At 41.1% G+C, this 14,490-nt stretch overlaps 1 protein-coding gene across 1 annotated transcript in view; it reads left to right on the top strand.

Moving 5' to 3' along the window:
* The window catches only part of RASA3 (RAS p21 protein activator 3), a 132,474-nt gene that overhangs the window by 70,389 nt on the left and 47,595 nt on the right, over positions 1-14,490 (top strand). The window contains exon 5 of the mRNA XM_065829587.2: positions 3,568-3,644. Within this exon, the coding sequence (XP_065685659.1) occupies positions 3,568-3,644 (77 nt within the window). The remainder of the gene's footprint in view (positions 1-3,567; positions 3,645-14,490) is intronic.

Raw genomic sequence — 14,490 nt, 5'->3', positions numbered from 1 at the left:
ATGTTAGATGTGATTAGGAAGGACATACGACCTATGAACCCACTCATCCATATCAGCAGGAGTTTGTGAAAAAAGGAAGCGTTCAGCAGTGGAGTTGGCACACCTTCAGCTTGTTCCTTGAAAATGTCCTACCCTTCCAAATGTGAAGGGTATGCTAATGAGCATAGCTGCTTCTAGGAACATCCTGAAGTGTTTTGTGTTGTGTTGTTTTTTTTTTTTTTAAATAGAAATGTTTTTAGTAAATAATGCTTTCTGCTTCAAAATTGTCAAGCTTCCAGCTTCTTCTGAGTTTTTTTTGTCTGCGCTGAAGGAAGAAAACTTTATGGCCAGGACACAGGTCCGGGGCTGATCCTGGATTTGATCCCTGTCTCTGCAATGAGGATTCTGTCTGAGCAGGACCAAGACACAGCATCAGCTCTAATACAGGGACAACATACTTTTTATCCTGCCACGTTATCTTTCCTGCTGTAAATGTTGTCAACAACTGTGCACACCTGATACAAGTGGAAGCTCTTGTAGTTATTGCGGTAGTTCTTTTGATAATAAGAATTTATTTGTTATAAATTCTCAGTAAATAAAGATACTGGCAACTTCCTGTTTCTGTGGTACACTTAATCCAGTAGAGGTGATCAGTTTACCTTCTGTTGGTTATATAAACTGTTTATTTTATGATTTTGTTTCACTAGTAGCTTTTTGTCTTCCCTTTGAAAAACGTGTTATCTGGTATTTTGTAAACCAACTAATGGCATTGCTCAGGAGTAAATTTATTCAGGTGAATCCTTATGTTTTGTCTAATGGTATAATTGATTTGGGAAAAAACATTCTGTGTATGTAGGAGTTACTTCCTGTGAATTAAGCCTCCAAGTATGTTACTGTAGCCTAATTTGAAAGCATTAATAGAGTTTTTAACTGGAAGGAAGGAGGGTTCTGGGAACAGTCATAGGGTTGCCGATCCCAGTGATCCCGTGACCTCTGTTTTGCTGTCTGAAGCTCTGAGTCACTTTTTGAGTGGCTGACCATTTTTAAATCTGAACAAGAGAAAAATGAGAGCTACAAGAAGACATGGCTCTTGGCCCAAAGGAGGCAGAGCTACATTTTTGTACTTAATGTAGCTGGGAAATAAGTGAAATACTGCTGACTTTAAAAGGTTTTCACGGCTTAATTTCCAAACCAGGGAGCTTCCATCACAGTCTGTGTGAGATTGAGCAAATTGGCACTGCAAGTGAGTTTGCATTCAGGCTCACCTAAGCATGCTGGAGCATTTCTTTCTTCCTGAGAGAGGTCAGTCTCACCTTTGTTTAAGATGACCAGAAATATTTCAATAAAAACATTGTTGTACCTTCTTGATATTTTTGTACAAAGGACTATTTTCTCTAGACTTCCTAAATCTCTATTCCTGTCTCTTAATTTCTGAGAACTTGTATTACTGTCAGTTTCTCTGGTAAAGGTAACATGCAGGATATCAGTGAAGGTGGCAGCAGTGTTTTTACAGGTTCATAACAAACTTGATCTTCAGAGACTTGTGGTTTAGCTCCTGTGATAAAAAGTGACCAGTGGAGGACAACAGTGAAGAGTAGGGGAGAATGTAGTAAAACTAAAGTCAGAAAACCATCCTTCTTAACTGATGTTCTCAGCTGGTTGTGTGCTTAGCGCTGTTACACATGGGTGCAATGGGCACTCAGTGGTACTGAGTCTTAAAGAGATGGGTAGCTTTATGCATTCGTGCAAATAAATTCTCTTACTCATGGGGACACACTTCCGTTTAAAAGAAAATTGAAGTGTCGACATTTGCACATACTGACAGGTTAAAGGAGGATTCATGTCTTGCTAAAACAGACCTGAAGAATCAGGAGTCTCATAGCCAGATGCTACATGTTTGGGTCTTCTATTGTTTGATTTTATCATTTTGAGGTGATGCAAAAGACACCTGGCAGGAACCATCTTTTTAAAGTCCCCCACACATCTGGGTCTTTCCCTGTTCAAAATGTTGGTGAGGAGCTGCATTGCCTCCACGATGTGGGCTTTTACACAGCTTGGAGAGGTCTTTTTTTCTTGTTTTCTGGACAAACACCATTATCATCTGCCACATGTACTTGAAAGGCCTATATTACAACCCTTAGACAGGACAAACCACCTACTGAGTCAGAATGTACAAGTAGGTGATAGAAGTTTGAGGAGTGGAAGCGTGAAATGCAGGGAAGTGTGAAGCGTGGTACCAAGAAAGTGGTGTACAAGGGGAGAGAATGACTCTTGTAGTAGGAAACAGAATCTCTCATAGGCTTCTTCAGGACAAGCATTCGTGCACCGACTTCAGTCTTTGTTTAAACTGCTAAATGTAAGATGACGAGGGAATGAACTTGAACTGGACTTCTGTGTGTCTGTGCTACTTAATAGTTACTACACTCCCTGTTCTGCTTTGGACTGTTGTCACCACCTGTTGTCCATACAAAGCTGCTGTAGAGGGAGTAGAGCTTAGCAGTGTAGGTGCAACTTCAGGCCAGGGTGTGGTCTTCACCCTACTCTGTTACGCAGGATAGACATCTTCACAGAGCAGGGGGTTGCTGAAACTAGGCAAAGGAGACGGGGAAGTCTCTGGCGAGAGTTCTGGTCATGTGCAAAAAGAGGACAGGCCAAATCTGTAAGATCTTATGAAAGGGTTGAAAACAGACTTGTATATGAGTTGAGGTAGATCTGAGTCAAAGATGAAACCCATGTTAGGACTCTGACTAACTAGCAGGGTGCAATTTAGGATCCTTTGGTAAAAACGGTGGAGGGGAGGTGGTTATGAAGATGAATGACTCAATTTTGACCATGATAATTCGCACAAGATGATCAAGTGGTGCTGGCATGTCAGAATAAATCAATAACAACATATATTTTGCATTAATCATATATACGCTGTAAGAATGGTGCTGAGTTTTTGCCAGTGGGAGTGGATCCTCATGGTTAGAAATGCAGTAGAGTTAATAGGGCGAATGCAGTTTGTGTTCATGACTGACTTTATTTTTTTCGCATATTTGAGCATAACATTTTGGCTCAAATCATAATAAAGTTAATGTGATGGTAAGGAGTGGAAGATTGTAATAGTAGATGTTATGAATGCTAGCAATGTGGTTGAACTTTTGTTTTTAGTTGCCCAGTGTGGTTTTACTGATACTTGTCTCACAACTTACATTGTTTAATAATTTTTATTTTTCTAATGTTTAAAATATGTAGGTGCTCATTTATAACACTGCTATGATATCTTTTCAATGATTGTGTGGCTTAATATTTGAAGTACTAAATATAGATAAAGCTCCAACAATATGTTATGTCAGCTCACAGACACTCCATATCCCTCATTTAGTAAAACATACAGAGATAAGATAATGGTGAGAATTATGTACTGAAATTTAGTGAAACGGCTACTAATCTGAATTCTCTAGCAGATGAAATACCTTAGCTATACAGCTATTACTGAAGCTCCTCCTGGAATTACTTGCATTAAGTGACTTGCTTTAAGTTGGAATGGTGTGCTTGGCTATGCATAAAACTAATTTTTCATACGGTGTTTTTGCTGTGTTTCAGGGGAAGGTCCATCTCGAACTGAGACTGAGTGAAGTCATAACAGACACTGGTGTCGTCTGCCATAAGCTTGCAACACGGTAGGATTTGAAATGTAACTGCGGAGTTATGAGAAACACACTAATTACAGATACTGTGCAATGCTTAATTTAAAAATAGTTGAAGGAATCAAAACATGGATTGGATGTTGAATGCTCTTAGTCAGTGATATCCTTATGAATTTCAAGGATGTGAGGGGTTTTTTTCACTTTATCTTCTCTCCAAATAATCTGTATAATTTTCTTCCTAATATACATTAATAATAAATCACTCATCCAATTTAGTCATGACATAAATACTAAAAAGACATCAAAGGATAATATGAGTGTCCTGATTTGCATTAAGGACCATACCGTCTAAGCAAATTTGTAGAATTAATTTGCCTGGTGATGGTGTTACAGAGCTGACTTAGCAAACAAAAATCTGCCATCAGTTATTAAAGCGGCCTCAGAATCAGCTTTCCAATCTCACTCAGACAAATAGAAACCTAGAAGCTACAGGACTCTGATGGGAGGCAAGATTTTGCCTTCCTCTGGGGAGGAGTTCGGAAGGCTGTTTCACTCTGACCATACCAAAGCCTTTCAGGTGGCCACTTCAGAAGCACCGGCAGAGCTGGGTGGCTTCTGTCAGGAGTCCACTTTGTGTTATTTGTCTGGTGGAAGAGCTGTTGAAATCAGAGTGTTGGCATCATACATTTCTTAGCTATTTGGCGATTGTGTCAATAGAAAAAATGCTCTGTTAGGAAGGTTCTCACCAACCCTCTTTTCAGACTAGTATTTGACATAATTTCGTTACTGTCTTTGCTGAGGCTTTGTTAACAAGCTGCCATGGCAGTCTTTACATCCAGGGTCTCTTAACAAATGCTATGAGCCATGTGATTTGACCTCTATCTATCCTGCTAGGCACACTGTTGACACAAGGATGTGCTGGGGTGCCTGATCTTGCGTGCCTGTGCATGTACCCTCTGGCCATCCAGGCTCTACCAGCGCCCTGCAGGTAGCTACGTTTGAAATCTTTCTCTCTGCAGTCTGCTGTCATGAGGCACAGTGAATAACAGGAACAGTCTGATGAAAGTTACTGTGCAGGCTCTGAGCTCGCTGGACCTGGTTCAGAACAAAATTTTCTGTGTCAATATAGATGTGCACCACCTGGAAAGCTCATCCTTCCTTTTAACTACTACCTGAGGACTCCTATCGTATCACTTTCCATTGTGAAATTTGAGTATGACCAAGTGATGACAATCACGTGCATTCTGAGAAACTGGGGTTTAAACCTGCATCTTCCAAGTCCTAGGCTGGCATGAGAGGGGGAAATGGAAGGTGGGAAAAGGCAGTTTCTTGTCTTTCTACCCCACTGTATCTCTGCTGTGGGAGAGAGTAGATGTGTGTGGGACATACAAGGCAGTGAGCTTATCAGTAAGCTTGGCCTGTCCTCAGAGTAGGCCTGCAGAAGACTGGGCTTAGAGAGGGAAAAGGAGCACAGTTGTCCTGAGTACCTGATTCTCTTTTTTTCCCTTTGGTCTTTCTGTAAGTGTGTGATGCTTCTCCTTAGTGGTGTGATACGGCCACAAAAGCCTCTGCCTGTATCCTTCTAACCCTAATTGTGGGTTAAGACCTTGTGATGTCTGGGACTCTGCAAATATAGGTTAACTAGAACATCCTTCCACCTTCACCATGGTCTGTTTTGAATAGTTAGGTGGTATACTGAAGGGCCTTCGGAAGTGTTTACCTTTCTTTGTTTTGTTCTGAGAGAGTATGCCATGCCACAGCCAGCTTTCTATTAAAGGTTTTGTCTTCAGTTAAATATGTCCTGGTAACATTATAGTACCAATGGATTTTTCAGGAAAATTCCTGAAATACTAGAAATAGGTGTCTGAAAAGGTCCCTCTTAACATGTAGCACATGCAGCTTCTTGCTTCGTAAAAAGAAATCAGTCAGTGACAACTTGAACAATATGGCAGCACGCAGCACATTTTTTTACCTTTCTGTTTGTTTGACCAGTCAGGTGTTAAATCTGTACTCATTTTTTGTCTGTATGACCTTGATTTGAAGAATATTTCATTCACTTTCTACAATGCAGAGAAAATACTTAAATTGGCTTGCAAAACATTCTGTAACCGTGATTTGCAAGGCATTGTTCAATAAATACAATGTACTAGCTGAAATGTGTAGAAGAATCCTGAGGTTTTACCCACTGAATCATGAAGTTCAGAGTTTATCTTGATTTAAATCCATCCCTCAGCTCTTAGAAACAAAACTTAAAAATCAGAGCCCAAGCAAGCTTTTGTCTGCTGAAGCTGCCTTTCTGTTGTCATGTTCTGTTGCTGATCTGGATATTTTGTTGGGCTCTGGCTAGTTTTCACAGGTATTTGTTATTTGAGTGGTAAGGGAGAATACAGCTTATATAAGGGAACTCAAAAATAACAATTATTTCTAGAGTAAGTATTTCTGTTGATGCAAGTTTTCATGGCAGTGTGTCTTACGAATAAGAAGGAAAAGGGAATGATGAAGAAAAAGAAAGGGGAATGATTATATTGGGTGGGGGGGAAGCAGTTCAGAATGTAGTCCAGCATTTTCTTCATGCTGCACTGTTTGCTTTAGGAAGTTACACAGCAAACTGCAGCTGTTAAGATTTTTCCACATGATCTGAAATCTTTTTCAGGTTTGTTCATAGCTAGTTTGGCTGTAATGCTTAGGTTGTAAGAAGAGGGTGCAGTAATTAAGCAATGCTCAACTAAATTTCTATGTAGCTGGAATTTGCTAGTGGGAAGAAAAGCAGAGGTAGGGGAGCCAGAACCGTTGTTACAGGTTGTTAATGAGTGAAAAGCAGACACTGGGTGTATTAAGGGAGTGCAGCTTCTGATTAAGTTTTGTGAAGAGAAGTGATTTTCTTGTGGATGGCTCATGAACTTGTTGCAGCGAGAATGATAAACAATACCCTGCAAATGGCCTCGTGGATCTGACTGGTTAAACAATTCAGATCTGCAAGGAGAACTAAAGCTGCTTCCAGTGGGCAACTGTTTACAAATACCTTGGAGGTGCATGGTTTTTTAAGCCCCAGACTGAATGAAGACTAGGGCTAATTAGGAAACTTTTTTACTTATCCAGAAAATAAATAAAGATCAGTTTTCTTACCAGCTTACCCATAGGTGTTCACCAGTGTGCGCTCTGAGCCTTTGCCCATTCTCTATTCCAGAAAGCCTCAAAAGCAGCTGGGGCCTTGCTGGGCCAGCCTGCAGTCCCATGGAGCACACCGTGAAGACTTAGCTGGAAGGGTGGGTGGGAAAATTCATCTGAATGGGAGGGCAAATTAAAATTGTTGAGTGCTAAGCTCTTGAACAGTAAGTAATGAATTATTTTAAAATGCAAAAGGCATGTTAGCTTTCTTAGCCTCTGCAGAAGCAACAAAAATTGGTTTTAAAAACTGTTACCTAATAGGTTCTCCTTAGGTAGCATTCAGTACTTTCATTTAGCCCTAAACCACTAAGCTGTTGTGCTTCATCAGAGCCCCTCAGAGGCCTTAGTCTCTGCCAGCTGTTACAGCACAATCTCCCAGACTGAATCTCTGCAAAAGAGATTATAAGAAGCATTAGTGGGTTTAAAAGTTACACTGACACTACAGATGCAGGCACCACACTCGGACTTCTGGTGTCTCCTGGCGGCTCCTGCTGTCATCCTCTGTGAGAACCACAGCTCTCACTTTTTCTGCTCCTCCTGGGAACTCATTGATACTTGTGGGCTCCCTTTGTGGAACTGCTGCAAACCCTGATGGTCCTGGGGACTGGCTTGGGCACTGGGTTGTCAGCAGAGTCTCTGTAAGTCTCTTGTGTCCCCGTTACGTGACTCGGGATGCAGGCTCTTGGTGTGTCATATGTTCACTTTCTACAGAGAGAGTAGGCCTACAGCCTGATGAGCACAGACCTTTGCCTAAGTGCTTGTCGGATGAAAGACAAGATGTATGGACTTGGCAACCTGGTACCTTCATGTAACTGCGTTTGTACTAACTACCGTTGTGCCATGTAGTGCATCTTGAGTGCTAGGAAGCAGCAAGTCTTATTCAGTAGTTTCTGGCTTCTCCTCTCTCTGTCTTTCCCTCACAAAAGATCTCACATTGTCTTCTTCCACGTTCTTTACAGCCACAGCCTTCCTGATGCTCTACACAGTCAGATGCTTCTTGTGGCTACCAACATCTGGCCTTGCCTTCCACTGATTGTAGAATGAAGGTCATCTCTTGTTAAGTGGTTTGTTACCTGTCAGAAATCTGTCTGTAATTTTATGAATATTTTAAGTTACTAAGGCTGTGGAAATAAGTGGTCAAGACTTTCCTATGCTTCCTGCATCTTGTGTCCATACCCACTCCTTTGTGCTGACACACAGCTCCTGGCAGCTGTTTGAGCAATGGTGTATTTTAATTTTTTCTTCCCCTCATGTGTTTTAAGCTGTGTTCAGGCCTTAATACTGTGCATGCTAGAAACTGCACTATTCTTTTTCTCTAATGTAGAGGAAGAAAAATAAGCACCAGGGACCAGGGAAGGGTGTTCCTGGCCATGCCAGATTGAAGTGTTTGAACTAAGTCATGAACAGAGTGTGTGTACCCATATTGCATGAATACCCCTGAAAAACAATGGCACATACTTCTCTCTAGCTTTTTTTTCCTGAGGCACCACTTTCTGTACACAGATATCCTTCCTGCTTTACAACAAAAGTACTCAGAAAGGAGCCCTAGACCTTTTGTAAACCTTTCCCCACCACTGTTGAAGCAGATTCTGCACAGCACATCAGTGTTTAGCACAGAAAGGTGGTTTCCCAGAGGCTTTAAGGTCTCTGGGCTGGTCCAGACAACTTTCATCTTGCAAAGCAACACAGGCCAGGATCAGCAGATATCTGCATTAGGTTTTTTTATTATTTTTCAATAAAGAGAATTCCTGCAGACAGCTTTGTAGAAATCGGTAGGTTTCGCTCTGGTTAAGCTACCAGAGGCAACATTTAGCAGCAGTGTTCTGTATTTAGCAAGATGACATCTGACTTCCAGCATGCCTGAAGGAACAGGCTGCTGAACTCCTGTTGAAAGTCAGCATGAGCTGGGAGCCTGGCTCCCTGATCTTCCTTTGAGAATTCCAGCATGTGTATGTAATTACTCGCATTTAAATGTCTGTATTTATTCAGTGTCCCCAGCTGTTTCTTCAAGTGTTGTCTTATGTCTTGTCTCTTAGGTTTAAAAAAGCTTGGAAACATCTGCTTTGGAGAGCACCCCCCCCCCCGTTTTGTTCTCCCATGCCAGTAAATCTATATAGCTAAATAAAAACGTATGTGGTTTAGTAGCCACTGCTGTCTTTCATATGCTGTAACACAGTTTTCCAGCAAGCAATTCATGAGTCTACAAAATCCATTAGCAATTCTGAAATTTTATTTGTTAAATGAAGCATTTGTAGCCCTGGTGTGGAAGATGTGGCTGCTCTGCATTAATTTATTATTTGAATGCTGTGCAACCCCCTAGAGAGCTCTACAAGATGTATTCTGACCATGTGGAACAAAGTTAAATGGGCTGTTTGCAAGGGCAAGCAGGAAAGGAAACAATAAGTAGATATGACATCCCTAAGATAAACACTTCAGGGGCCATTAAGAGAACAGTGACTGAGCTGTGGGTATTTAAGAGCTTTTAAAAGCCCTTTTGAAGAGGAAGGTAAGGAGGAAGGTGTCATTTGTCAAGTTTGGTTAAGCAAAAGTTCTCTGCCCAGGGGTGGGGGTGCTGGGGCTGGGTGACTCTTCCCCAGCCTTCTCTGCCATGTGGATTGAGCACAGTGCATGCAGTGGGCAGCAGCTGGCCTGCCTCTCTGACCACTCACATTATAGACTGGAATTTCCTCACCCATGAGCTTTGCTGGAAAGTGGTGTGGGCAGCACATTGCTTGCAGGTTGGCCACCATTGCCCTAAATCAATCTGACTTTATGTAACTCTTTCAAATTCTCTTATGCAATGTGATGTTTCTGAGGTTAACGTAAATGATGCTCTGTTCTGACAGTTTTAGAGGGTCAGCCTCTGTTTTGCTGGTCACAGCTCCTGAAGGGCAAAGCCACATATATCAAATCCAGTCAGAAGGGCTGAGATAACAACCATTTCTGCTTGTGGATCTAGTCTACACCCTAATCTAAGCGTAAGAGGAAAACATGATAATGATCCCCTCTTGTCTGGTGAAGGTTTGCTCTTGTCACCTGTGATTCCATTTGGAGACACCTTGAAAAACTACAGGAGCGCAGCTAGTCTATGAACCATGTAATATATTTAAATGTTTTTTATAAAATTAAAATATGTAGGCATCATCCTTGAGTCATCTAAGAATTTTGCTTTACTAAGTAGCTTGTTTCCTGCTTTTCTTGTTTACATTGGAGCTCGTTTACTTTCCTGTAGATAACTATCTTCATCAGATCCCAGGAAAAGGTAAAGAGACTGTCTAAAGAGTTGGATTAAAGAGAGAACTTGGAGATGCATGGCTATATTGTATCTATACCACTGAAGACCATATTTTGTCTGCTTTCTGTCGTGACACTGATGCTGATAAGAGTGGAAAGCAGGAGTACAGGAAGAGTAGCCAGCAAAGTTTTGGGTAATGGTTTTCTGTGCTGTTTTGTGATGTATTTTTTTCTAAATGCCATTTTAATACAGAACACTTTGAGACTCATTATCTTAGTGCAAGTTCTTTATCTGTCGTAGCATTCCAGTTTTCTTTAATAGATAGTGGTGGTGGCGTGTGGACTCTTGTTACTTGTCAGTGGTGTAGAGAAGGGTTTGCTCCTCCCTTCAGTGTGATGTGCCATACTGTCTTTTTCAAATTAGAGGTCGTGTTCTGCAAAAAAGTCAACAGTAATCAGGAGATGTTTCCTCATGGAGTCAGTGAGCTGATGACACTGTTTTGTTACTGTATGAGGCAGCAGCGCTCAGTCTTGGGCTCTTGATGGTACATGGGCCTGGTGCAAGACTTGCTGCCTCTGTTGAGTCTGGAAGTAGCCCAAGGCCAGGGCTGACAGCGGGTGCCCTTCCAGCCATGTTACAGCTCTCAGTGCTCTCTGCCTCTGTTTCAAATGGGTCCCTGAGCCACCTTGCCTCTTGGGTTTGCTGCTTCCAAGTTTAGAGAATATATATTTTGTGTTGCTTTAGAGAAGTTTCTACTCTGTTGCAGGGACATGCAGCGTACAGCCAGCTTTGAACTTTCTTCAGGGTCAAAAGAAGCTTATTTTCCTGCCTGAAGTACAAGCTGAATCAGTTAGGGGGAAAAAAATGGTGTTGCACACTAGTTTAATGTATGCATCAATCAAGTCACCTTGTAGTATTTTGAAAAATTTCAACTTCTGTTTGCTACTGGTAGGGAATTCTAATGAGAGTATAAAGTGGTTTCAAGGCTTCATTTTCAATAAACTGATGCAGCCATTACAATGTGTCACAGTCGTCTTTCTCTAGAGAGCATACCCTGCATCAAGCTGCGCCTTTTCCTGCAAGATTGCATCTTGGTCTTGCTTTTATACTTGTATGTGTTTCATAACAAACTGGTTGGGCAAAATTGCTCAGAGATTAAATCACATAGTATCTGGTATTTTTATCATGTAGTGCTGCAATACTGCAGATGTTGGGGAGTAGGGAGGGGAAGAAAGAAGAAATGAGTATGTATCTTTGTCCAAAGCTTTAGCATAGTACAGTGGGGTTTTTTTCCCTCTTTTCAACTCTGGCAGCACTGAGGTTACACTTTCTGCTATCTAAGTAGTTCTCCCCGCTTTGCTTCTCCATCCCGCCCTCCCCAAAACTTCTCTTAACTGTTTTGTACACTAAGTCAAATTTGAATAGCTCGCTCTCCATTGAACCTGCCCATATACCATCTCTTCCTGCTGCCAGATTTCCCACTAAATGAAGTATCAGTTTGACCCTTCTTTGATTTTTGCCTGCAGTGTTTCTTCAGTGCTTCTCCTCTGTTTATGAAATTCTTTGTTTATTCCAATCGCAAACAAGTATCTTCATATCTGTAATCCTAATCAAGAGCAACTTCTTTGATTAGACCCTTTGGCATTAGTCCATCTGCAGCAGAGCATGTTTTAAAGTGCTTGCCATTTTGAGCTTGAATCGTCATTACATGACTCTAGAACATGTATAAAACAACTTGTAATACAAGACTGGAATGTAACTCTTCTAAGTTAGTCTGTTTTAACAGTAAGTGCCACTGTTTAAATAACATGAGGGTACTTGCCATTTTACACAGAGTAAACATAGTCTGGGATTGGAAATGGAAGCAAATTATTCAAGCATAAATCCTTTTGATAAATGATTTTTAGCTTCTAAATGTGCTTGAGGTCACAGTGTTAGGGTGGCTTGCGGGCATTAGAGAGCATTCCTGAACTATCCGTATTTGTGAGAGGTATATGGATTTTGAGAACTGTGAATTGTTACCACCTTGGATATGCCCACGGTACCCTAAGCATCTGCAGTTTTTACTTCACTTCAATGGTGGTTAGCTGAGCAGTTGAATTATGTTTGAGGTAGGGCCCTAAGAAAAATTAGTTGTCGTCTTGCAACATTACCTGTATTGAAAGGCTCTTTGAAGTATACAGTATTTAGCATAATACAAAGGTAAATTTATATGCTGTTTCATTCTGAATAACTGTTGGAATTCCCACAGCTTCTGTGGCATGCACCATTGAGAAAAAATGCTGGTGAAGCTTCTAAAGGGGCAATGTGATGGGACACAATTTACAAATCACACTTTCCTCTGCAAGTTTTTATCGATTGCTCCAAGAGCAACAGTTACCAAGGTGATATTTAGGTAGCAGAACAGGGAACTGGGGGCATAAAGGTATGAGAGGAATAGGGGAAGCTGGAGGGTACAGAGGAGGTCCCAGGGCCATAGGTGTTGAAGTTGGGGGTTTTTGCAAGTATAAGAAGACCAAAGACATGGTACACAATGCATAAGAAATGCATTTCATTAACTTTATTGTTCACAGAACTATTTGTTGAGAGGAAGTTCTTGCAAGAAGTCTGACACTGTATGTGACAATAATGAGAGAGTATCTCTTTCCCTACTCCGTCCAGATTAGCTAGAAATCATGTTCATGTTTGTGGGTACTTTATTATACTGGGAGCACAACTGGTGATGCACTGTGACCAAGTCCTTTCCAGAGTTCACAGTGCTAAAATCACCAGGTGTCTACTGTACTCCCTCCTCCCCCTGCTCCTTGGTATAAACCTTTGCCTTGAATGCCATTTTCTGGCATTTTCAGTAAGAGCTGGTTGTCAAGTATTTAATCTGTGTTGCTAATTACATATTTGTAACATACAAAGAACTTGTGAGTGGGAAAGATCGTCTTTTAATATTTTTAACTCAGTAGCACTTTGAGATGAGTTATTTTTGCTGTCCTGCTCTTTTCCTTCCCACTGTACAAGGTAGTTTGCTACTTCCTCCTTTAATAATTTTGTTCTCTCAAATACAGAGAGAAGAGGGAAATATTTTGAAAGCAAATGCAAGACACCCTTCTAACAAGCACAGAAATTGGCAAGGAGGCTGTGCTTTTGGAGGCAGTAGCATCTGCAATCAATTTTAACTCATATTGCAGTTGACTTACTTCCAAGCTGATGGTTTTGTAATAATTTCATACAAGATTCAAACAGAGGCAAGAATTCAGCTAGACTATACAGCTGCAGATGTACTGGCTGCACATGGTGTTACCCTCTCGGTTGTTTGACAATCACAGCCGCGTTGTCCAGTTTCTTGCCCTGCTGGCCTAAATATCATGCTGGTAAGAGATGGCACAGTGCAGTGGCCGACTCTCTCTGGTTCTGTAAAGTCAAAGGCAACAGAGAATCACCGAACCTCCATGTACAGCCCTTTCCCTGCTGGGGACATCCAGTGGTCTTGTCTTCTATACACAGCCATTGAATTTAACAAAATTCATAGTACTGGAGTATCTCTTGTGATCTCTAGCACTTTCTCCAATCTTGTGGAAATCACCAACTGATCCAAAACTAATATCAATGAGAGATGGATGGCCAAATGTAGACAGAAAAAATTTGTCATAAGCCTGTATCTTTAGGAGACCAAGCTAAAAAGGATGCTGTTGAATGGCAGAAGCATTCACAGAAGAGCCACAGGAAGAATTGAAGACCTGGCAAATGTGTCTCATAGTGAGCAGATGTTTGATTTATGCAAGAAAAACTTGAAAGTGGTGAAACCACAGTTTGTACGATATTCAGAGGAGAGTCCTTCTGATTGTATGGTTACTCATTCTCACCACAGTGGTACTCAGTGGTTGGAAGCTAAACACTAGTCTAATGGGAAACAAGTAGTAAAACACTTGGATGTGGTGTGTTGGTTGTTGTTAGTTTAATTTTTTCTTTTTTTTGAGTTGTGATCATTAATCAGTGAATGTTTTTCTGTATAACATCGTAAGGGTATTTTAATAATTGTGAGTCCTTTGCATTAAGCCTTAATTTATTTCAAGAAGGTGCTCTGGAGTTGCAGTAGAAATCAAGAACTCATTGCATAACTTGACTAGGTGAGAGTTTTCATCACTGTCTTGAAAGAGGCCAGAGGATGTGATCCCAATGATCCCTTTTGGTCCCACTATACAAGGAGAAACGTAGTGCAACTATGAACTCTTTGTGTAATAACTGGAATTATAAAGCTGATGTGGGCTGCTAATTACAGCTGGTTATACGAGAATGCCTACCTGACCATGCCCTGATTTGCTTCTTGTTCTCCCCTAAGAAGATCTAAAGTGACAAGACACTAAAAACTTTCTTAACAAGCTCTTACTTTGCATTTTTATTTCATCACCAAGGATCTCAGTGCTGTACAAACAACAGTCTAACCACCACTTGGTGAAGCAGAGCCTTCTTTGGGGTGGGATA

The sequence above is a fragment of the Patagioenas fasciata genome, chromosome 1 (genome assembly GCF_037038585.1).
Source record: "Patagioenas fasciata isolate bPatFas1 chromosome 1, bPatFas1.hap1, whole genome shotgun sequence".
Taxonomy (NCBI): domain Eukaryota; kingdom Metazoa; phylum Chordata; class Aves; order Columbiformes; family Columbidae; genus Patagioenas; species Patagioenas fasciata.
Note: the sequence above shows the minus strand (reverse complement) of the source record. Positions and strands in the feature narration are given on the sequence as shown.